At 39.9% G+C, this 23,904-nt stretch overlaps 2 protein-coding genes across 2 annotated transcripts in view; one reads left to right on the top strand and one right to left on the bottom strand.

Moving 5' to 3' along the window:
• The window catches only part of LOC146521302 (Fc receptor-like protein 4), a 39,864-nt gene that overhangs the window by 5,705 nt on the left and 10,255 nt on the right, over nt 1–23,904 (bottom strand). The window lies entirely within an intron of this gene.
• Nucleotides 919–16,223, top strand: LOC146521304 (uncharacterized). Its single transcript, XM_085155063.1, has 3 exons — nt 919–1,461; nt 13,031–13,168; nt 13,617–16,223. The coding sequence occupies exons 2-3, from the start codon at nt 13,151–13,153 to the stop codon at nt 14,775–14,777; spliced, it is 1,179 nt and encodes a 392-aa protein (XP_085011189.1). The 5' UTR covers nt 919–1,461; nt 13,031–13,150; the 3' UTR covers nt 14,778–16,223.

The following is a 23,904-nucleotide window of genomic DNA, read 5'->3' as shown; positions in this document are numbered from 1 at the left end:
TTGAGCTTTTGTTACCTAGTGGCTGCACAAGCCAGGAAGTACCAACAATTGGATTGGGTGACACAGTAACAGGTAAATGAAGTTTTATTTTAATTATTTGAATATATATATATATATATATATATATATATATATATATATATATATATATATATATATATATATATATATATATATATATGTATATGGTGTTTGTGTATTAATACAAAAACAATAGACATATGAGTTCGATTGTGTAATTTAAGTGATCTAGGTAGCTCTGTTTTGGAAGTTCAGTTAACGCTAGAAATGTGTTTTGGAGTTTGTACGTGTTTCGTCTCTAAGGACCCCCATAAATATTTAAATATAAACATACATAAAGAAAACTACGTTTTTTACATTACTAATTCCTTTTGTGCATAATTTTATATTGTTGTTGATAATTAACTAATTAAAGCAACAAAACAACCTGAAGAGTCGGTTGGGAACAGAAAGAGCCGTGTCTTTTTAGTGAGTTGAGCCGAAAGAGCCCATTCTCTAAAAAGAGCCGGAAATCCCATCACTATCTTCAACAGCACACTCTCAGGCTACAGCTCCGCCCGCCCCCTCGCTCAGTCTCTTTGTGTCTGAGCTCGGATCATACCAATATTAGGGGGGATTTACGCACAGTCGTAAATTCCCACAATGTGCACTGTGTGCTTCGAATATTGTGTGTAGTTTTTGTTTTACACAGTTGTCAGTCAGGCATCTAACTATGAAAAAAATACACTCCAAAAGATCCCGGGCTTCTGAAAAAACAACCCGGGCTTAAGCCCAGTAAGTACAGTAAACGTTGTAATGAAGGGGTATTTTAACAGGCTTTTCTCGTTTATATGACTTCCATAAAACAACAGGGTTAAAACACATTGTGACGAAGTAAGATGTTTGTTTAGTAGTTCAATCTTCTGCACAATGTAGTTTCAACAGGCGGACATCCGGTGTCACATTGATACAGAAAGACGAGTGTAAGGCTGCTCCAATTCTCAGCACAGCTCCTCTCTTTTCCTGAGTCCTTAGCAATTCTCCTTCCCACGATGACGTTTTCTTCGAGGCCAAGGAAAAGAGTTTAGGAAAAGGAGATAGGCCCTAATTTTGAAATAACACCTCACGTGGTTACGTTGTGCAGCTGAGTCACGTGACCGCACAGCAACAAATCACAGCAGAGCTGGAAAAGGAGGCGGAGCAAAGTGTGTGTGCAGGAGAGGAGTCGAGCAGAGAGAGCTGCTTTTTCATGAAACGGGAGTAAAGTAGTAAACCTACAGGAACATATACCACTATCAACGTTTGGATCGATATCTGCATCGATCTGCACACCCTTGTCTCTTGGATCGTAGCTGAGATCAGCGTGAACCACGTGGGTCTCTGCTCCGTGATCTGTTTCCTGTTTGGAAAGACTCCCAGCTTCATCACGGAGTTTCTCTCGGTTTGTGGGCTCGTCTAAAGGTAAGCATCGAGCTAACTTTAATGTGGGTTCAGTTAATGCTGAGTTTAGCTCTGTTGAGAATAATAGATTGCTTGGTAGACACTGGAGTTAGACAGACTGTAGAGTTCGTGATTGCTTGCAACATTAGAATATGGCGGTTTTTAGGGGGTAAGAATACATGTAGAAAAATATTCTATATGAACAAAGGGATGGGGTGCAGGGCAGGAGAACAACCAAACCCCAGGACATGAATCCACAGGTACAAGCGTGGGGGAGGGAACTCAGCCTTTAGAATAGGACTTCATAGGACCGTCTCTAGATGCATCCAGGGCTGGCCGTTTTGACTGAGACCGGTGTTCCAGCTTAACTCAGGGCCGTGCAGAGAGGTTTAAAGGGGCAGGTGCTCAAAGTTAAAAAGGGGCACATTGAACCAGGCTGAATAACAACAACACACATTCATCAAGAATCTAATATGGAAAGGGCAGGGCTGTGTTGATCTGAGACTGTAGACAGTAAAAAGTCCATAGGAGAGATGGTAGCTGATTAAACAAGTGTCTTGAGATAATAACAAAATGCAAAGATTGGTGACAGCGCTTGGAACCATAAGGCAACAAAAAACTGTGAGAAATAATTTATAATTTATTTAATAATTTAGGCTCTGCCTGTGAATCACTCTTTGTTTCTCTTCTTCCATCCATCCCATCATCTCATATATCACTCTCCACTTGCTGTCTATCTGAGAACAAGGCACAACTTGCTATTGCAATAAACTATAATCTAATTATCAACACCTAACAACTCTCGCACTTAATCTATAATAAAATGATGACAGAAAAATGTTATAGCACTGCCTTTAGTAGCCTCACACAGCTCCTACTGTTCCCTCCTCATGTCCTTACCAGCCATGTCTGGACAATGTTATATCATGAGTAATATTTTTTTTTCAATCCATCTAAATTAAACACACACATGCACGCACACACAGTGACATTTTAGACCTTCTTCAGAATACTGTATATACTATGGGCATCACGGTGCTGATCCAGAATCCTTACATTATTATTTATTACTAGAGCTACAATAATAAAGCAATGAGGAGGGGAAAGTAATAAATATGAAATATTAAATATTAAATAATGTATTTATGATGATTCCATCACTATCCACTCTGTGCAGGGGCAAAGCTTATTACATTTTTAAACTGTAGAGATACAATAATTTTACTGCTGTAAAATCCAAATTTTGTCTTATTTAAAATATAAATCTAATATAATCTGCTTCTTAATGTATGTTCTTTAAAATACAGCGTGTTTTTTAATATATTATAATTATAATAATGCATAATTATGTGGACATGCACATTAGATCGTTTTTTAGTGAAATATAATCCCTCCAGAAAGGCAGGAAAAGCCCGGAAACTTACTTTAAAACTAAATATGTTCCCTAAAACGGTGACAGAGCTACAGACCCATGACAGCCTTACACAGGTAGCCAGCAGCTATGACCAGCACTACCTGTGCAGTTAATAAAAGGACAGGTAATGTTTGTCACGCTGTTACACACACAGCACGCTCGTTTGTTTCAACATACCAACGTGTACGTAATAAGCTAATACTCCTGTGTGCTATACACTACAGTGTACGCTGTACACCTACTTATGGTTTTGTCGCATCAGTCTGTGTCTCTGAGTTAATTTGTGTTTCTCCTACAGCTCCGGACCGCAAAAAATGTGCGTGCTCTTTGTGAGCTCGTTCCCGGCTCGTAACCAGCGCGTTCTGCCGCCAAGGGCGATCATTTGTTAAATGTGATCATGTGACAGATGCAAGCCAGATCCTTTTATTTGCAGGGGGGGGGCGCGGTATGAAAAAGGGAGGGGGGTGGACAAAACACTTGGACACTGCTATCCCTCTGCACGTGCCTGGCTTAACTGGCTTTGGTTGAACAGATGTGTGGCAGCACAGCCGGGTGCGGCATCACAGGCATCGGCAAAAAAAAAAAAATGCTCGTACTCATGCTGCCCCAACTTCACGCCAGTAGATTTTGGGATTGGCATACACACCGATCGGTTTTCTATCGCCCATTTGCTGGTAGTAAGGGCGCCCTTCGTTTGCGAAGTGCGCCTGCTGCTTGCGGCACAGGGAGGAGATGGCGGGAGATTCTTTGGCTGGTGCAGCGTCTAATAACCGACCCGCAAAATAAAACAAAATAAAAACAAACCAACAAACACGAAAACACCAGAGATTATGATACGGACTTATTTATTTGTTTTGATATCCCAGCTGGAGAAGAAGGGTCAGACGAGGCTGAAGTATTTTCCATCAAAGCTTTATTACTAATGCGCATTGATCCCACTACATCAGAGGTGGTCGAGTATCCAAAAATTGTACTCAAGTAAGAGTAGCATTACTTTAAAATATTATTACTCAAGTAAAAGTGAAAATTAGTCGTCAAAAAAGTTACTCAAGTAAGAGTAAAAAAGTACTTGGCGAAAAGACTACTCAAGTAGCGAGTAACTGTTTGAAATGTCAGATTTCTTTTTTAAACAAATGCTATCAGACAAACAAAAATAAATAAATATACAAATTTTACCATTTTCAAAAGGAATATATGTAAAAAGATCAACAAAATAAGGCACAATTCTAATTTCCCAGATTTCAGTTTTTCACAACATAAAGCTTTTTTCACCAATACCTACAGTAAATAATATAAATATATAAACAGTGCAAACAATTTCCAGTGACAAGATATGCTGTAAACTTTATATTCATTTTGCTCCAAATGGCACAGCAGCCTCAGAGAAAACAGAATGAGGCATCTTCAACATATGTTCATACAAGGCAGCTCAGTATACCATAAATTGTATAAGTGTGCATTTTTTTCTGCATATTTAGCAAAAATGTGCCATTTCTTCACTCAGTGAGGTGATGGTTAAGCTTCAGCAGCAGTTTGCTCTCAAGGTTCTTGCTGTGAAGCTGTAACTGTTTAGCAGTGAACAGGAGTCCTGCATGACTAAGAAGTCCTTCACAAGCTCCACATGCAGGAAGAGCTGTATTGACTTTGATCAACAGCTTCTTGATGTGAGGAAAGCCATGCAATAGATCCACACCTCCAGTGAATGGACATGAAAGGTACCTCTCCAGCTCCCCTGCTTCTGGCTTTCCTGACCCCATGGATCCATCATCTTCGTCGAATAGGCCGCTGTTTGTGCTGGCCTCATCCAGCTCTGAGTCTAGGTGATGTCTGATGAAGTTGAGACCTGTGGAAAGATGTATGGTTTTCAAAAGAATTAGGTCTGGTCATTATAGTGTGTATACACTGCCAAGCTGCAGATGTTTGTTTAGAGCTAGCCTCCAAAAGCTGGCCATACACTGTGCGATTTTTGGCCCAGTTTGAGCCGATTTTTCAGTCGCGCAACCGTTTTGGGGATCGGCCCATGTTTTGCCTTAATCGTGTGTTGTGCATCGTGTAGTATACATGGGGTAACGAAAAGCAGTTAACACCTCACGACCAGCTCCCAATCAGCAATCGTATGGTCGCATGATAATCAACCTGTTTGAAATCCTGTCGCCTCTCAACGCAGCCTCTCAACGCAGCCTCTCACACTGCGCACGCACAAACACAGGAATGAAAGAGAAAAGGTGGAGCAGCACGGCAGTGCAGCGTGTGATCTGGACACAAGAGACGGAGGCACAACTTGTAGGATGAGGCAAGCTCATCCGAGTACAGAAGCGTAGAGCTGCCACCGGGCAAAAGAAAAATGGAGTTATATCACGTTATAACGTGAAAGGTTTATTGTTCTAACAATATACTTTTCATGTTTGTACAATATAATATTAATATTGTACTAACGTGACAATTATGTATATTGTAATAACGTGATATTATATTGTTCAAAGGTGAAAGGTATATTGTACTAACATTAAAAGTATATTGTTAGAACAATAAACTTTTCACGTTATAACGTGATATAGCTCTATTTTTCTTTTGCCTGGGTGGCAGCTCTACGCTTACGTATACGAGGCTTTTCAATGTGGCCTCACAAACTTATCACGACTACAACAACCATGAAAAGAGTTGGATGGACATTGCTGCTCAATCAAAGCTGTCTGGTCAATGTTTTCCATTAGTAATTTAGCAAAGTTGATGGTGTGTGTGTCTGTGTGAGTAAAAGACAGAGAGGGAGAGCGAGGGACAGATTTTGTATGATAAGCTTCATGTTATGGACGCACAGTTTGAGCACTCAGGTTGCATCAGAGTATCAGGCCGTATAGGGTGAGACCCTGCATCGTGACCTATGAACTTCTAACCCCTGCAATTCAATTGTACAGTTTGAGCAGGAGCTGAATAACGCGACTGAAAAAAAAAATCGCACTGTTTGCCCAGCTTAATGCAGACTGTTTAAACTAAACAAGCTGCTGTTTCACATAATAAACACTGTCACCCGCAGTATTGCCTCTGTTTTAACAGTTAAAGCAGTAGAGACGAGCTGTTTGCATGTGCGTTGAACTCCAGCATCATTAACCAGGCTAGCTGTTAGCTTATAGCTCACGATAGCTAACCAGCGAGCAGTTAAAAAGACAGCTGAAGCTGCACAAAACACCCACAAACTTATCTCACTACAACGTAGCGCCGAAAATATGACTCGCAGCTCAACACAGCTGCTGTAACATAAGACTGACATCCAGCTAACCACAGCTAAAAAGATATTTAGAGAAAACTTACTGTTTCCTCAGGTTACACGAGTTGAGTTGTTTCACGCTGAAAAGTTGGTTTGTTTTGGCTCTCACTGAAGACACCGACACTGAAGACATAGCTGTTCTTTTGTGCTGCTTTTAAGTGAAACATTCTTTGTATGTGAGGCCAAGGGTGTTCATCCTCTTCAGTAGACTACTTTAAAACACTTGGGCCGCTCTGCCCGCCACAGTTTCAAACTGGTCATGTGACTGCATGGCCACATCTCATTGGTAAAACGTTACTGGAAACTCCACTGGCGGCATGTTATCTAATGTGTTAAACTATTTTTATTTATTTTTTTAAAGTAACGAGTCGAATTTTGCAAATGTAGCGGAGTAAAAGTACTGTTTGTTCTTCACAAATGTACTCAAGTAAAAAGTATCGTGCAAAAAAGGTACTTTAAAAGTACATTTTTTTCAAAAACTTACTCAAGTAAATGTAACGGAGTAAATGTAACTCGTTACTACCCACCTCTGCACTACATGCAGTCACAACAAACACCAAGTGCATCTGAGGAGTACTTCTCATACTCATCCACATGTTTCTGTAAGAGCATATGTAGGCTGCCATAACAGACCACTACTTCCGTTGTCAGGTTTTATACTTCCGGTTACTCAAAGCGAAAGCCAGCGTTCAGTCGTTGCTAACAACAAAATCAGTTACTTTGTGCTGTAATAAGTGGCTTTACCTGTTCGAGGATGAGCTCGGGTTCAACGTGTGCTTTTGTCGGCTGCCACAATAATTCAAGGAAAGTGAAAAACGCATTAGAAACATTTTGCCTTGAGCATCAACAACTTAGAAAGGCCTGTCCGTGCCCACCGCCCTACGCACTGCACTCTATACCGAGGAAGGAGGATGGGAAACTAGCGTGGCTGGCAGCTTTAAGACTCAAACACCCTCCAAAGAGAATTTATGTTTGCTCCTTTCGTTTTATCGATAAAAAGCCCACAGAGCTACACCCCGACCCGGAGCTTTATCTGGGCTATGACCACCAAAGGAAAGAAAGAAAGAAAAGAAGAAAGCTATCGTGGCTCAAGAGTTGGGAGTTCGCCTTGTAATCGGAAGGTTGCCAGTTTGAGCCCCGGCTCGGACAGTTGGTCGTTGTGTCCTTGGGCAAGACACTTCACCTACCGCCTACTGGTGTTGGCCAGAAGGGCCGATGGCGCGATATGGCAGCCTCACTTCTGTCAGTCTGCCCCAGGACAGCTGTGGCTACAACTGTAGCTTGCCTCCACCAGTGTGTGAATGGGTGGATGACTGGGTGTGTAAAGGGGTCCCTAGGGGGGACTAGTAAAAGCGCTATACAAATACAGGCCATTTACCATTTACTCACTTGGACTACTTTGAGTGTGACAGCTTCCAGTAACACGAACAAAAACACAGAATCTTTACCCAGTGTTGTGCCAAAAACTGATTTCTGGTATTTGCCAAAAAGTGTTTACTCGTATTTAAACTGCTATAAGTAACTTGTTGGGCTATAATATGTGAAACATATGTCAAATGCATCAAGGTACACAAGGTAGAAGGCGCAATCAGTTTTTGGCAGCGACTTTTATATAACTTTTATTTATGCAGTTAAAAAAATGTCATTAACATTAAAAATGTCTTTTGTAAGAGTAAGTTGGCCAAGAGGACAGCAGAAATGGCAGCAAATATTACAATAGTTCTGAAAAAAATATTTTAAGTGGGGATAAAGGACCGGATTGGTTATAATGTAAGTACAATAACACAGAGCTGTAAAGATACTTGAAAAAACAGATAATTTTTTAATTCTATATATAACCCCTTTGTAAACGCTGTTCACCGAAGTCTATTTACCAACCAACGTAAAGATATTACACATAAAAAATACACGGAAACATTGGAAATCAGTTTTAGGCAGGCAATCACTTTTCGGCACAACACCGGTAAGTGAAAGTCTAAATGTGGTTTGCCACCATTTCGCATTTTAATCACACAAATTAATCACGAAAATACTTTTTCTAAATAATATTTTATGGTGAATGGCGTTAGTATCAGCACTAGCTGGTTATTAGCAGCAAAGTCTCAATTTTAATGAAAGTTTACACCCATGGTTAGTAATTAACACCAGCCACATGCTGCCAAAACTATATATGGCTTCATTTAATTGTCCCAGAGAGATTAACCCCAAGGGCTGTAAAGGTCTTAGGTCTTTGTGTTTTCTCAGGTTTGTGTTTATGCAGAACATGTTAACAGAGTTATTAGAGGCAATTATTTTATCATTCATTTAAAGCGCTTGCAACTGCATGAAAACTCAGGTAAAAATGTTAAAGGCAACCTTTGCAAAATTACCAACATTTGTGACTTTTTTTTTAGAATGAAAAAATGCTTTATCATATTGCACTGTAAATGAAACATGCTCACTAGGTGTCCAGATCACAAGTGTGGCAGTCTTGAGCCCTGTGCAAAACATTGTAAGTTGCACTTGCATGTAATAGCCTCTGCTGCCAGTTTTCTGCAGCTGCAGCTCTCCATCTACCAGTTTGATATCGCTGCATTTCTGGGTAAGCTGCTCCGTGATTGAAGAATAAGTCGGCACAGGACATTTTATTTCTTGAAGCACATCTGAGTCAATGACCCCATCAGGACTCGCAGAGAGCCATGACTCCTGGATGCTGATAACACTACCCATGTGAAGGATGTTCATACCCTGTTCTTTCGGCTGATGACAAGCTCTTCATTTTATTTACCATAGTTTGTTTCATAATTCCCATGAAAAGTAGGGTACATGTGCTCAGATAAAAATTTGTCATTTTTTGTGGTGGCACGTACTGGAACTTTTTTAGCGGAGCTTGCTGTAAGTCTGATTTTCCTACAGTTGTGCCACAAATCAGATGCACTTTGCTCTTTTGTTTCTTCTTGTAATTGTTCTGCTTGCTCTTCAGAAACTTGAATGTATGCCTGGTAGAATGCCCTGCATGGAATACAGCTTAGTTTGTAATTATGTGCTTGGTGTGGCTGAAAAAATTGCTCATCAACTTAACTGTTGCGGTGAGGACCTGCAGATGGCGAGGCATTGTAACACTTTCCAATCAATGTGTTCTTGAGGAGGAAAAGTGGCTTCACTTGTGCTTTGCTAACGCTGTCAATAAAGTCTTGATGTGTAAGGTGATATGGTGTGTTAGGGAGAGTTTGTGTCACTGCAGTCTGGGAGTTCACATCGTACTGCTGCTCTGCCCTGTGATGTCTGAAGTTTATCTGGCTTAGACGTTTAGGTTCAAGGTTCTTTGCTGTCCCTGCATTCCACCTGCGCTGCTCGTCTGTACATGCAAGCCTGGCCTTTCCACTGATCACAGCATTCTGCACCTGTAACAAACATTAATAGTTTTTTCTCACTGTCAATACTCAAGATTTAACATAACGAGGAAGTTTACACTAACAAAAGCAGTACACGGTCGGTGTCCTGCATGTTATAGATATGACCCTGGGTCAATACACCTGAATCATTTCCAAAACAGATATAAACACTGGCAAAGTCTGGCAAAGTATTTTCCATTTCATATTAATAGTCAGCTACTTTTTGATGCAGAAATATACATCCACAGTCTAATTTTTTTTAAGTAGTATGTGTACATATATATGAACAAACATGTATTATACTTCCCTGTGTCACTTCTTCTTATAACTTTATTTTTTTCTTGTCTTGTAAATTTGCCCTTAATGTGCAGTCTTTTATTTATTTATTTTTAAATTTATCTTCATGTGATTGTACAGCATACAGCCCACACAAAGTTAACGAGTGGCTTTCACATGTAAACAGTGCTCCACGTAATACTTGGCTAGATGGCAGTAGCGTGACTCCTTAATCACAGGCTTTGACCAGTCCAGTGTTTCTGTTTCAGTGATTTAAACACTGTGATATCCAGAAAAGTGATATACCTTCCACAGAATAGCAGCCGCATGGCTACATGATCTCCCTAATCCAGTGATACAGGAACAGCCGACTGTCTCCACTACTCCACTTTCTCTTAGCATTACCCATGCTAAGTGTTTGCTTGATTAACGCTCTGGCTCGGCTCTTCAGCTGCTTTAAGAAAAATAAAGTCGCCTTGTTAGTTGAGCAGTACTTTATCAATTTTGTTGCTGTGCAGGTAATTATACGCCTCGGTGCTCTTGTAATTACGTAATTCCTCGTCATCAACGCCTCCGGAAAATACAAGGTAATTAATAATGTCGATGTAGCTAACATCGGGCCATAGTTTCATGTCATCTACCCAATCCGTGAGAAGTGACGGGTGAGGTACTGAAACTGAACTGTCCTCGCTGCTTTTTAAAACATCTCTACTGTGTATCCACCTTCGATGTGTTGCCGTTTACACCGGGTAAAATAAACTGCAGTGAGGGAAATCTTTATCAACAGTCAAGGTGTAACCCCGCAACTGTCAACAACAGCGCAAGCGGAAGTAAAAAACCGGCTTCCGCTATGAATTGGGGTAATGGTGCGAACTAAGAAATACTGTGGATAGGCTGTATCCCAATTCAGAACACGGTCTAGGTGGGTCTGGAGACTGGAGGTAGGGTTGTGCATCTCCAGTAGCTTTACTTTGCGGTCAATCGCTACTGCGAAGATATACTCCAAAATCATGTCCGAAACATGAAAACGGAAAGATCTCATTAAGTTATAAAGAGCAGAAGGTGGTAAAAATCACTACTGTTCTGTCATAAAACATTAAATATCAATAACAAAAAATATCGTCAGGTCTATATAGTTCGTAAATGCCCAAGACATCTCGAGGCATGTAAATTGCCACTTGATTCATCCATTTGGTTGACTTGTTTTGATAAAAGCGGCAGTAAACAAGGAGCGAATATCACACCGGAAACAAAGCGTCCTACAGGAGTTTCCCCACCGCAAGTAGCATATGCTAAGGTGCACAGAGTCTATTAGATGGTCTGGCCTCCGTGGCGCTGCTCAGATTGCCTAGCAACCATGATACTAACCGCTGGAAACGTTTCATACATCATTGTTTGACAGAAATGAAGGAGAAAATCTTTGTTTATCTCTTTGTTTTTATATTAGCTTTGTTTGGTTTGTTGAGTATCTGAGGCTGAGACCACAGGACTGTAAAAACATGATTGTTGGGCTTCATTTCTGTACTGAACAGTCATTTTAAGATTAGGTAGTAATTAACAATTAGCTGATGCTGTTCATGAGACTAAAGTCATCTCACTTTGATAATGTAAATATAATATGGCCAATGTTAAAGTTATTATTCTAGTAAGCACTATTAGTTATTACAGCAGTGAAATTGAACTCTGTCAAAAACTGAGCTTCAGCAAAGTTTCAAGTTCAATTTATTTTTATTTCCTATCACCATCAAATCTTCACTCAAAAACAAGTATTTTTGACAGTGTATATATAGATTTATTATTTATAAGATACAAATATTGTCATTTCATTTTTGTTGGCATTACTAAATTTGGCTCAATGCTTACATACATGTGTAACAAGAAAATGTACGAGCTGTGATAACTGTTTCTGATAGAATGAAGAGTAGACTGATATATTAAATATTCCTTTATTGGATGAGAAAATCAGACCATGTCATAACTGCTTTATGTCATACAGAATAGATATCAGAGCCTTAAACAGGCCGACTTCTGCTAAATGGGTCAAACTGGGCAGAAAGTATCCAAACACATAACATCCTTATAGAATATGAGGTAACACTATAGATCAACTTACCTCAGAATATATAAAGCATATAAACAATTACAGCAATATGATGCAACAAACACAGCAGTACTACTAATCCAAAATACTCAAAGCTTCATAGAACTGAAACAAACATTTATTTTTAGCTCTGCTGCTGATACATACTTTAGGTTTCTGAATATTAAACTTGTTGCTGCCTTTCATAGTGTGTAACTTGAAGGTAGGGCTGGGATATATTATACCGTTCACAGTAATACCGGTACATTGTTAGGCAACAATAAGAAAATGAAATATCGGTAAAACGCGCATGCACAGTGCCTTTGTGTTCATACACACATGGCCGAAAAAGCACGGCGGCAACGTTGAATGAGAACCGGAGGAAAGCGGACTGTTGAGTGAAACGGATAAATCAGAATTGGTTTGTAAAAATGGTGCAACTTCACTGGTTTTGTGTTTGTCAGTCAGATGCACAATAAAGCACATTTTCTTTGTAGAACATGCAAGCAGGCCATCGTTATTGCCGGATTTGTCCGACTAAGGTGCTCGCAAATCTGGGAGTAATCTGGGTCCTAAACTTCGTCCATTTCAGGTCCCAAAGTTAAACAAACACTGTGGCATCACTGTGAGTTTAAAACGGTCTAAATTCTTTCATCTTTAATAAAAAGATCAGCATTGGTGCTTTACCAGGTGTAACTATGAAGTTTAACATCCAGGCATTCATGAAAACAGAATTTATTACATTTAACGCGGTAAACGAGTTAGCAGGAAGTTAGCTTGCTAGTTTTGCTAGTTACCTAAGCATAATATAGCATGTTCTGACTGCGAGATTTCTGAATAAATTCTAACATACAGCTGTTGTGTGATTTTTGAAATGTTTTTTGAAAATCTCATTACCATTCTAGGGGAGCTAGTAGTTGGCTGAGTTTATACTGCTACCGATGAGTCTGAGCGGGACTCCTTTGTGGAACTATGGGAGACCATATATACAGGGTGTAGCATCCCCTGGGTAAAGGTGGTGACATACAGGACAGTCAGTGGCTTTTTACCTTTCAAGTTCTTGTATGCAATTGATGACTTTTTATTTGTAGTTGCTTCTGGGGTTTTACCTTGAAGCTTTATAGGTACGGTTGTCACTGAGGAGTTTAGTAATGCTTATTTGCTCTGCTTCTTTTTGTCAGGGATAAAATACGTCTATATACTTTTTGTGTCCCAGCTGAGTAACAGCAGAAGAGTTTGTTTGAGCAACAGAGGAACAATTTCAGCCATTTGGACTCAGCTCAGCCACTACAGAGGAAACAATGACTTCAACACAGAAGGTGAGAAAAATATCACAGTTACACTGTTATTGAAACTGTGTGCACAGCTGGTTGGTTGTTAAAACACGTTAACAGCAGCTTTATCTTTTCCATCCTGGGCTCCTCCATATGTACAGAATCTACATTCACAACCAAAAACCACAGAAGTTAGAAGAAAATACAAAGATCATATTTTATCAGCACACATTGAAACAACAATATCAACAGTTGAACTCAAAAAATTTTATGAAGTAAAAGATTTGCTCCACTTATATATTTCTTCAATAATGTCATTTTCAGTACAACTCTCATTGCACATCATTGTAATGTGATACTGTCACCAGAAGGTGGTGGTAACACACCAACAATGTGTTTGTTGACATGTTTGATTCCACCCATGGAGGGAGTTTCAGTTTGTTCCACGACTGCATTTCACTCAATGCCTCTGTTTGTATCTCTGTCACTGCAGGACCAACATGGAGCGAGAAGTCAGCGCTCTCAGGAGGCCGACAAACCTCACAGAAGAAAGGGAGAGAAAACCTACAGCTGTGATGAGTGTGGGAAGGATTTTACCCGGAATGACAGCCTAAAAACTCACCAACTCATCCACAGTGGAATTAAACCTTACAGCTGTGGTGAGTGTGGAAAGTCTTTTACTCAGGCGGGAAGCTTAAAAAAACACCAATTCATCCACAGTGGACTTAAACCTTACAGTTGTGACTTGTGTGGAAAGTCTTTTAACCGGACTGGAAGCTTAAAATTACACCAACTCATCCACAGTGGAGTTAAACCTTACAGCTGTGACTTGTGTGGGAAGGATTTTACCTGGGCTGAAAGCATAAAAAGACACCAACTCATCCACCGTGGAGTTAAAGCGTACAGCTGTTACTTGTGTGGAAAGTCTTTTACCGAGGCTGGAGGCTTAAAAAAACACCAACTCATCCACAGTGGAGTTAAATCGTACAGCTGTTACTTGTGTGGAAAGTCTTTTTCACGGGCTGGAGGCTTGAAGACGCACCAACTCATCCACAGTGGAGTTAAACCTTACAGCTGTGACTTGTGTGGAAAGTCTTTTACCCAGGCTGGAGGCTTACAAAGACACCGTATCATCCACAGTGGCGTTAAAGCATACAGCTGTGACTTGTGTGGAAAGACTTTTACCCAAGCTAAAGACTTAAAGTCACATCATGTCATCCACAGTGGAGTAAAACCGTACAGCTGTAAATTGTGTGGAAATTCTTTTAGACGGGCTGGATGCTTAAAAACACACCAACTCATCCACAGTGGAGTTAAAGAGTACATCTGTGGCTTGTGTGGTAAAGCTTTTGCTCAAAATGCCCACTTACAGAGGCATCTAGTTGCCCACTCTGGAATTAAGGCTTACAGCTGTGACTTTTGTGGAAAAACTTTCAACGACAAACACAACCGAAATAGTCACCTACGGATTCACACTGGAAATGAAGTTTACTGCTGTGATCAGTGTGGGAAACTGTTTGCATCAGACGCACAGTTAAAACAACACATGTTTATCCACACTGAGGAGAGACCTTACAAATGTGACCTGTGTGAGAAGACTTTTAAAATTCCATATCACCTGAAAAGACACCAACAGATCCACACCAGAAAGTAACTCTACAAGGGCAGTTACTGTGAGGATGTATTGATTTTTTTATCCTGTAATTTTAACCTGATTATTTGGAACAAATCAGATCAGTAAACTTATGGAGTTATACTGAATGAACTGTTTGGAAAAATGAAGAGTCGTTTTCGCCCAGTAAGCTGAGTGTTGTAATGTAAACAGTAAAATGTAATTGGACATTGGCAGAGATCACTTACACCGTCTTTGTTTAGAAGCAGAGTAACACAGATGGATCCTGTTCTCAGCCCTGTCGTCACTGTGGTGGTGGGAAAGTTTCTCTGTGACCTTTGTGGAAAAACTTCCAATCATCAACGGGACCTAAAACCACATCAACGTAGACACACTGGAGACAAAATGAACTATTGCAAAGAATGTGGGAGAGCCTTCCACACACCAAGTACATTAAAATACATGAACTCTTCCACAGTGGGGTCAAAAAGCACATCTGTGACCAGTGTGGGTCATCCTTCACCACTGGACATGAGCTCAATGAAAAAGCATAAGCAAATCCACACAGAAGAGACACCATACAAGTGCAGACACTGTGACAAAAGCTTCTCACAATCAGGTCATCATAACAAATATGAACGTACACACATGGAAGTGAACTTCAGCTGTGACCAGTGTGACAAGAGCTTCAGGAATCTCAGTTCATACTCTGAACACAAACGATCCCACACTGTAAATAAACTGTTTCACTGTTACCAATGTGCAAAAACCTTCACTTCATTATCTGCTCTGTGCAACATCAGCCTGCTCATGCAGGACTGGATCACAATGAATCTGAAGAGAGAGAAAGATCCTCTTCTGGTTTCAGGGTTGGACTTAAAAACCTCGAGATCAGGCTCCACAGAGTTCAGATGGAATCTGTAGTTTTTTATTATGAAATCCTGATAATGTTAAAGCATTAGTTATATTTGATTAACTCTGTGTAAAGTTTGTCTTCTTAAATAGTTTGGTGTGAAAAATAAGGAATTGTTCTCAGAACAATTAGTTTGAGCCCTGATTTCCGATTCAAACTAATTTAACTGTTTTCAGTGGTACATGTGGACGTTTATCAGAGGAGGAGACTTGGCTGTTCTCCACTCACACTGAACAGAGTGTATGTTTAAGATACATTGTGATTAACATCTCACACATTCCAATAAAGCTGATGTTCCTGCATTGCAACAGCAGTTTGTAGATGTGTTGTGCACCTCTTTGAAACGCAGCCTGGCGTGAAAGTGTGTTCATGGCCTAACGGGTTGCCTGAGCAGAAGAGACAAATTGTGAAAAAAGGAATTGGCTGAAATGGTGAAAATGCTGTTATCATAGGATGAAGTGAGGATTTGTTCCTCAGTGTTTGGTCTCCTATGCTTATCTGTTTGCCAGATGAGTTGTCCCAGCTTTTGAGAGGGGCCGGTTGTGTTTAAGGTATGTGGAGACCAGGGAAATTATTTTACTGCTATTGTTCTTAATCATCATCATTACCATTGCATTAATAATTAATATTGATATTGTATTCAGATGTTTAAACATATTGGCACCCAATTAGCCTTTATTACAGGTGCAGTTATAACCACTTTAAACTGTTGAGTTAAATCAATAATCTTAAATGCTTTTGAATGCTTTTCATAATCTTAAATGTTTATATGCAGATTATATTGCGTTATAAAAGAAATGCTTAACTCTGAGTACACTCTGTGCCAAAGTAGACAGGCTTTTGCAGAGCGTGCTTGTGAAAGTGAAAGTTACTTTGAGGAGTTGTCTGGATGAGGTTATTTGAATAACCATGTTATTCATTATTGTCTTTTATTCATTTATATCTTTTGATTAAGCTTTTACTAGATGTTCTTGATTAAAACATTTATTCAACATATTACAGATATAGTTTCAGTTAGGTTATTATGCACATGCGAATTGGCCTCTCTTCTCATAAGACAAAGTTCATGTGAGGTTGAGACACACACACACACACATACACACCCACACACACACACAGTAGATAGACTCATTTATAGGTGAGAGGTTAATCATGTTTTGCTTGCAACTGCAAATTTGTCTTTGCAAAAAAGAACAGTTTCTTGCAGAATTTGGGCCTGATGTTCCAGACGAGAAGCGAGAGTCAGAATATTGACAGGAAGCACCTGCCATGGAGACAGTGTTCTTTTCAAACTGTGTTAAAAGTCATTGTGGTTTTGATTTGACGTATGCATGTATTGTATCTGTTTGGCGTTGAAGGGGCGTCATTAAATTTAAGCACTAATGGTATAAAACATCTGCTTGTGCATTGTTAGTTAGAGATCGAAGAGTGGTCTCTCCACGCGTGTCATTAAAATCATTGTTTGACTTCAGCCGGCCGGATCAGTGTTGTTATTTTTTGGATTGCCTCCAGTATCCCTCCTCAATATTTGAACCCTTAACAGGTACTTCAAGGTAATTAAGAAGTGAGCACATAGTTTTATACGGTTCTTTGATGATTATCACAAAGTGAACAAGGTCTCATGGTTTGATGCTTATCCCATGCCCAAGATTGACCTGGACTTTATAAGCACTGCTTGGTTGTTTATGATGCTGGATTTAACCAACGCCTACTGGCAGATTCCCTTGTCTGCACAGTCCAAAGACAAAAACTGGTGATGGCCAGAGGGGCCAATGGCGCGTTATGGCAGCCTCGCAGTCAGTCTGCCCCAGGGCAGCTGTGGGTACAACTGTAGCTTTCCTCCACCAGTGTGTGAATGTGAGCGTGAATGAATAGTGGAATTGTAAACCGCTTTGAGGGTCTAAAAAGTGCTGTATAAATGCACTCCACTCCACTCTTTATGGTTCGTACCAATTTGTCAAACTTCCGTTTGGCTTGTTTGAAGCCGTGGCCATTTTCCAGCACGTGGTGGAGCGACAGCTGCGTCCTCACACTGCATATGCTGTTTACTACCTGGATGATGTTGTCATTCATAGTGGTGGAGCATGTGCAGTGGTTGGTCACGGTCCCAGAGAACCTTAGGCAGGCAGGGCTGATAACCCAAAGAAGTGTATGGTTGGATGGAGGGAGGTACAGTATTTGGGTACAATTTGGGAACTGGGCATGTGCCTCCACACATGGATAAAACAGCAGCAATCACATCCTACCTGTGTCCCAACGCAAAAAAGAACATCCTGATAATAACCAATTGCAATAGTCCAGACTTGAAGTAATAAATGATATGAACGAGTTTTTCAGCATCACTCAGACAGGATATTTCTACTCTTAATAATATTGTAGAAATGGAAGAAAGTAAAGATCGATCGATTTGCTTGCTTAACCTTTTCAGGGTCGCGAGGGCACTGGAGCCAATCCCAGCAGTCATAGGCCGAGAGACAAGAGTCTTAAATACTTGCTTAATGTTTTCATTGACGAACGAATCTTGATCGAAATGTTAAAGATTCCTCATAGTGTTAATGGAGGCCAAGGTACTGCATCCAGAAGATGATAAAATCCTTATTTTGTGATAAAATTGGCACAGAGCTTCCGCCATGCATTACCAAAGATTCACATCAAACTTATCCCATTCTTGGCTGCTTTAATGAAGATTTTTTTTTATTGTCACAGTTTAATACTGATGATTTCTTGTGAACACTCCTTTAGTTTGATCCCAGTGACAGTATCTTCCTCGCTGGCTCCATATCTCTTTATAGAGTGTCAGATTATAATATTATTTTATGCCATGTTAGACCCCTATTTAAAAATTGTGAATTATTATGTAGTTTTAGTTTCCATTATTCTCCTGAATTAGAAGAAGGTGATAACTGTTACATTTGGTAAACTGAGTTGCATTACATTAGACTTCTGATTTATTGTGAATGAATGATATTGTTTTATGATGCATTATACTGCTGAGTTATAAGAAATACCGTTCACAGAAAGTCATCGCCTTATTTGTCTGACTAGAAGAGAACAGAGCATACTGCCCCATCTCAGCAGGAGCAGATAAACAGGGAGCCAAGGTCATAGCTTAGGCGCTGTGTGTGAGAAAGAATGTGAATGTTTAGGCCTTTATGATTAGGTGGGGGCCACTAGAGGCTATAAGAGTTTGATCAAGGCTCCACCATTTTGAGATCTGATGCTGTCTGCTGTATGGTGTCCATCTCCCACGCGAGTGTTCATTAAATCATCGTTTGACTCAATCCATCCCATCCCCAATATTTGAATCCGTAACAGTTTTGGGGGCTCGTCCTGTGGTATTGGGGAGGAAGTTTTGGAGGTTTGGACGGTCCGAGGTGGTTGAACGGGCAGGCACGAGCCAGTGGTCTGACGTGAGTGGGCAAGCCGGCACATCTAAAGGTGAGGCACAACCTGTTGAATGTAAATCCAAACTGTGCCAAATTGGACTGTATAAATTAAAAGTCTACTCACTGAAATTACTGGTGAAGGCCTGTTTTGATTTTGATGAAAAATCTCATGAGTGTTGAAACATGAAGCTTATAAGTTATAATACTGGGTTCGAGTCCCAAGATAAAGGAAAATAATACTGGGTTTGAGTCCCAAGAGAAAGGAAAATAATACTGGGTTCGAGTCCCAGGTAGTTTGATAGGGAATTGGTCATTTTGTGAGTTAGAGTCTCCAGTGTCCATAACGTTGCATCTGCCTCAGTCATACTCTTGTTTTTGAGTGTTGTCTGTTGTTAAGTATTATAAATTATCTAAGAACGGCAATAGCTAAGAGGCGCATAGCCCGGAGGTTACGCTCCCTCCTGGCCGCGGACGCGCGACCTTGACCTGTCGGCGAACAGAGTTAGTTCAGTTTGGCTTGACTGTGGGGTACAGGGCATCCTGGAATAAGCTAGGAGTTAGAGTCTCCTTACCGTGTTGAACGGTATCTGCGCTTTTTTGGACACTTTAAATTGAGTTAGGGATTTTAGAGATGAGGCCAGATACAGTTAGAGGCTTTCTTCAGTTGGACCCGTTATCTTAAATTTGTCAAAATTGTGTAGGCGCTAAAACTTTCAGGCCTGAGAGTGATTGTAAATATAAGACGTCTTTGTAAATATAAGATAGAGAGTTGAGTGTGAAATGAGGCTGTGTGTGACGACAGCGCGCTGCAGCGCTGCGAGCTATTTTTAGACAGTGTGTGAACATGCAAATGAGGTGGCTGCTGTGAAGCCCACAGAGGACTTCCTGTTTAGCGTGTTATTGAGTTTTATAATTATGATTTGCAAACAATGATACATGCCTGTAATTAAAACGCTGATTTTGCTGATTATAATATTATAAATAAAGTTTTGAATGACTACGGAGAATGGCTTTGCGGCTGCTGGGGGTGAGTAGCTTTGTGTCTGTGCCCGGAAATTTGCATGCCCATAAAAGGCAACTGCCTGACTGTGTGAACTATGCACCAAGAGAGAGATTAAAATCTAGGCAGATGAACCAAATGGATGTTGTAAGAAAAATAGTAAATGAATGTTTTAGTCTCTTAATACAGGTGGATTTCTCTCAACCTGGAAACCTGAGTACAGCAGCAAACAAAATTGGGACGACAGACAGGCCAAGCTCTGGCTCAAAATTTTACAGCTTGACCTCTCACTTTGTCCCCACCCGAAAAAGAAGCTTAAAGGACATCTTCTCCTCCAGTTATCGGTTACCATCACTGGAAATTTTCAGGCAAGTTTTTCACTGAATTGTTTTTGGCACCATGTGTCCCTGAATCTCACAAGCAAGCTCTAATTCCTGGCTGAAGGCATGGAATGCTGTTATTTAAGGTGGGAAATCAAAATTTGGGAAACAAAATTAAAAACACACACAATTAGAGAAATGCCTTGTTTGAGAAAAAGTTAAAATAATCCACCCAAAAACGCACACACACGCAATGAAGAAACAGCTTACATTCATGAACACGTGACCAGTATGGACAGAACTTTGGGCAGCAGCACCAATGAACCCAAATGGACTGAAAAGGGGGAGGGTAGGACCCCAGGGCACGCGCTTCAGGCCGTGGTTTACCCAGAACACCAGAACAGGAAAGTGATGAACACAAACACACACATCTACATACACTGACTCAGAATCAAGAGAAACACACATACGAACACATATGCACTCGTTGATTGACTGAGAAATGACACACACACACGCACACAAATCGAAATGCTGATTCAATTCACTGAGAAGTGATCCACACACACACACACACATACACATGTTTGTGCAATGAAGAGTGATACACACACACGCTGATGCAATGAAGAATGCTTTACTAACAAATGCTATGCTGATACGCAAAATGCTGCACACAAACGTCCAAATACAGAATCTGTTACAACAATAAGAAGCCATTGATTGTTAATTGGTTAAATGCATTTCATGTCACCCAGAGAGCATTTGTGTAGATTTAGGGGACAGGGTCTAAAGCAGTTTAGTTATGAAAACAATGTCTGTGAGTGATGTCTGTTTATGGCTCAAGGCCTTGACTGAATTGTTTACTGTGCTTCACACAGCCTGATAAGGAGCAGTGGTAGAGAGTGAAAATGATGAATTAACGGTGTGAGCCTTATTTCGGAGCGCCACATTTTTGTGATTGAGATTTAATTGAAGGAGGAACACACCGAGAAAAAAAAAAGAAAAGGGGGCCAGCCCTTGGATTTACGTAAGCATCCCACGTGTATTTAACACAATTGCCTCAGGCTTTAAAGATCTGTACAAAATTCAACAGGAAATCATAGCTTCCCTGTATTTCCTACATTGTTGGCATGCTGGTGAGTGCTGTTGCTCCACAGTAAGAAGGTCCTGGGTGCAAGTCCACAGTCTGGCTAGTTTGCAGTGGTTTCTCTCTGGGTATTCTGGTTTCCTGCCACAGTGAAAAGTCATGCAGCTATTAGAGCTAGGTTAATTGATAATTCTAAATTATCTGTGAATGTAAGTGTAAATGGTTGTTTGTTTCTAGGTGATAGACTGGTGACCTGTTCAGGGTGCACCCTGCCTCGTAACCTATCACTTCAGGGTTATTTCCCAGCCTTCCTGCAATCAAGATAAAGATAGGAGGATGGTAGTTGTTGTAGACCCATTCAATTTTTATGGTAACCAGAATTTAGACTTTGTTGAACCGTATGCAATATGAAGACAACATGTAGTATTTAAGGGACCAAGTAGAATTTGGATAAAAGTTATTGAATAGTGTTGAAATAAAATGACAGAATTGTGAAGAATTAAAATATTCCAGGAGCTCAACTTACTCCATCTGAACATGTTTTAATCGTGTTTATGAACACAAAATGCACAGGTTTACTGAATATGAAAAGGTTGTGTTGATTTAACTCAGTTGTTTAAGTTTCTACCAAAGCAAAACATTTGTGTGCAACCAGTGTCCACGATTGAATCAAATAAGTTCAACATGTTTTTTGTCAGTGCAAAAAGAAGTTATGGTACCTGTATTCCTACACAATATTGTCCCGGGACGGAGAAGAACTTTCTGGTGAAGTTTTGGTTGATTTTTAGGTTTTGCTTAACACTAGGTTGATTTTATCAGTGAGGTTTGGATTGTTTTCTTTCTCTAGGAGAGAGAAAGATGGTTTTATGTTTGGACATGTTTCTAACGGGCCCCAGTATTTGTTATTATATGAGTATTTTATTGGTTACGTTTGTTTTTGCTTTTGTTACAGTGCACTGAAATAAGAACATCTGAGAGGAGTGATCCACCGGTGGTGATATTTTGGTATTTTGTGAGTTCCTGATTTAAAAAATCAGCTCTTTAATCCAGGCCTGAGAGATTGAACCTTAAAGCGCTATAAAATATTCTTACTGAAAACAGTCACAAAGTGTGTTTCTCCATGATTATAATTGGCTTGGGAGAAATTCACTTATATGGGACATTGATCATATGAGAAGTCCTGAGGCTAAAAGGATTGCAGCGAGTCAATCCAGTCCAAAAAAACCCCCCCAAAAAACAAGGAACTGTTTTTCCTTTAAAATGATGACATCATCTTGCTGGTGATGGAGCCTCAAATAGGTTGCGTGTGAGACTCCTATATCAGCAATATCTGGTATGAATGTGTGTGAATGTATGCATGTGACTTGATACTGAGACAAGAACGATATCGACTTTAGGATTAGTAAATGTCCACAAACAATTCACCCAGCTTGTAAAAGAAGGGTGGATGTTTTGTCTTGCTTTGTTTTGTTTTTGCAGGAACAGAAGGATGACAGAGACTAAAGGGGGAGGCTGTAGCTTCACATGAGTGTGAACTGCAGACTTAACCCTTTGGTTGCTAATTTTGAGTTACTGATGTTTGCATTAAGAAAATTGTGTTTTATTAACTATGTTTCGATTAATGTATCACATTATATTGTTGGGAATGTTAAATGCTAAAGTGAAGAAAAGCTTTGATTTCACTCATGACTGAACATGTTAATATTAACCATAGCAGGCCACTGTAAAGAGTCAATTAACTTTTATAGAGAAAAGAAAAAGAAAAAAAAAAAGCCAAAAAACTCTATTAATGTCTATGAATAACAGGGGAATGATAGACTTGTCACATTCAAAATAGAGATATGTAATAACAAACATTGGTCCACGTCATTTAGGTTCTCCATGGAAATAGTCAATAATTTAGAAAAGTAAGATAGAACCAACAGGGGCATGTGCTGAGATGTGGTGCTGCACAAGAACAAGAGCAAAATAAAGAAAAATTATTGTGGTTAGCTTTGATAAATTAAAATTAAAATGTACCATTACACTCAGAGGATCAATATGAAATTCATTATATGCTAATTTTGTATGAAGTACATGACTGATAACTGTTCTGTCCTGAGCTTTTGTTTTTACAGCACCCACTTGACCACACCAACAGTTTCTCGCCACCAAAAGGGGGTACTTGCAAAGAATAGGGAGGAATATCATCCGAAGTGGGAAAGGTAAGCCCCGATGGGGGTGATAACATTATTAATTTCACGTATGGTCAAATCCTTAAAACTTGACCCCTAACATGAAAAATTCTTCAAACATTTAGAGACAGAGTGGAGTTCTAGATAAACATAATGCAACAAACTACATAAGGATGGAGCGTTGGAATCAATAAGATGGTGAAAAAACATGCAGGAAAAATGTTGATCATGTTGATTATGTTTATTCCAGTGTGCAGAGATTGGCTAATCTGACCAGGAAATGTTA

The sequence above is a fragment of the Neolamprologus multifasciatus genome, chromosome 3, assembly GCF_963576455.1.
Source record: "Neolamprologus multifasciatus chromosome 3, fNeoMul1.2, whole genome shotgun sequence".
Lineage (NCBI taxonomy): Eukaryota > Metazoa > Chordata > Actinopteri > Cichliformes > Cichlidae > Neolamprologus > Neolamprologus multifasciatus.
Note: the sequence above shows the minus strand (reverse complement) of the source record. Positions and strands in the feature narration are given on the sequence as shown.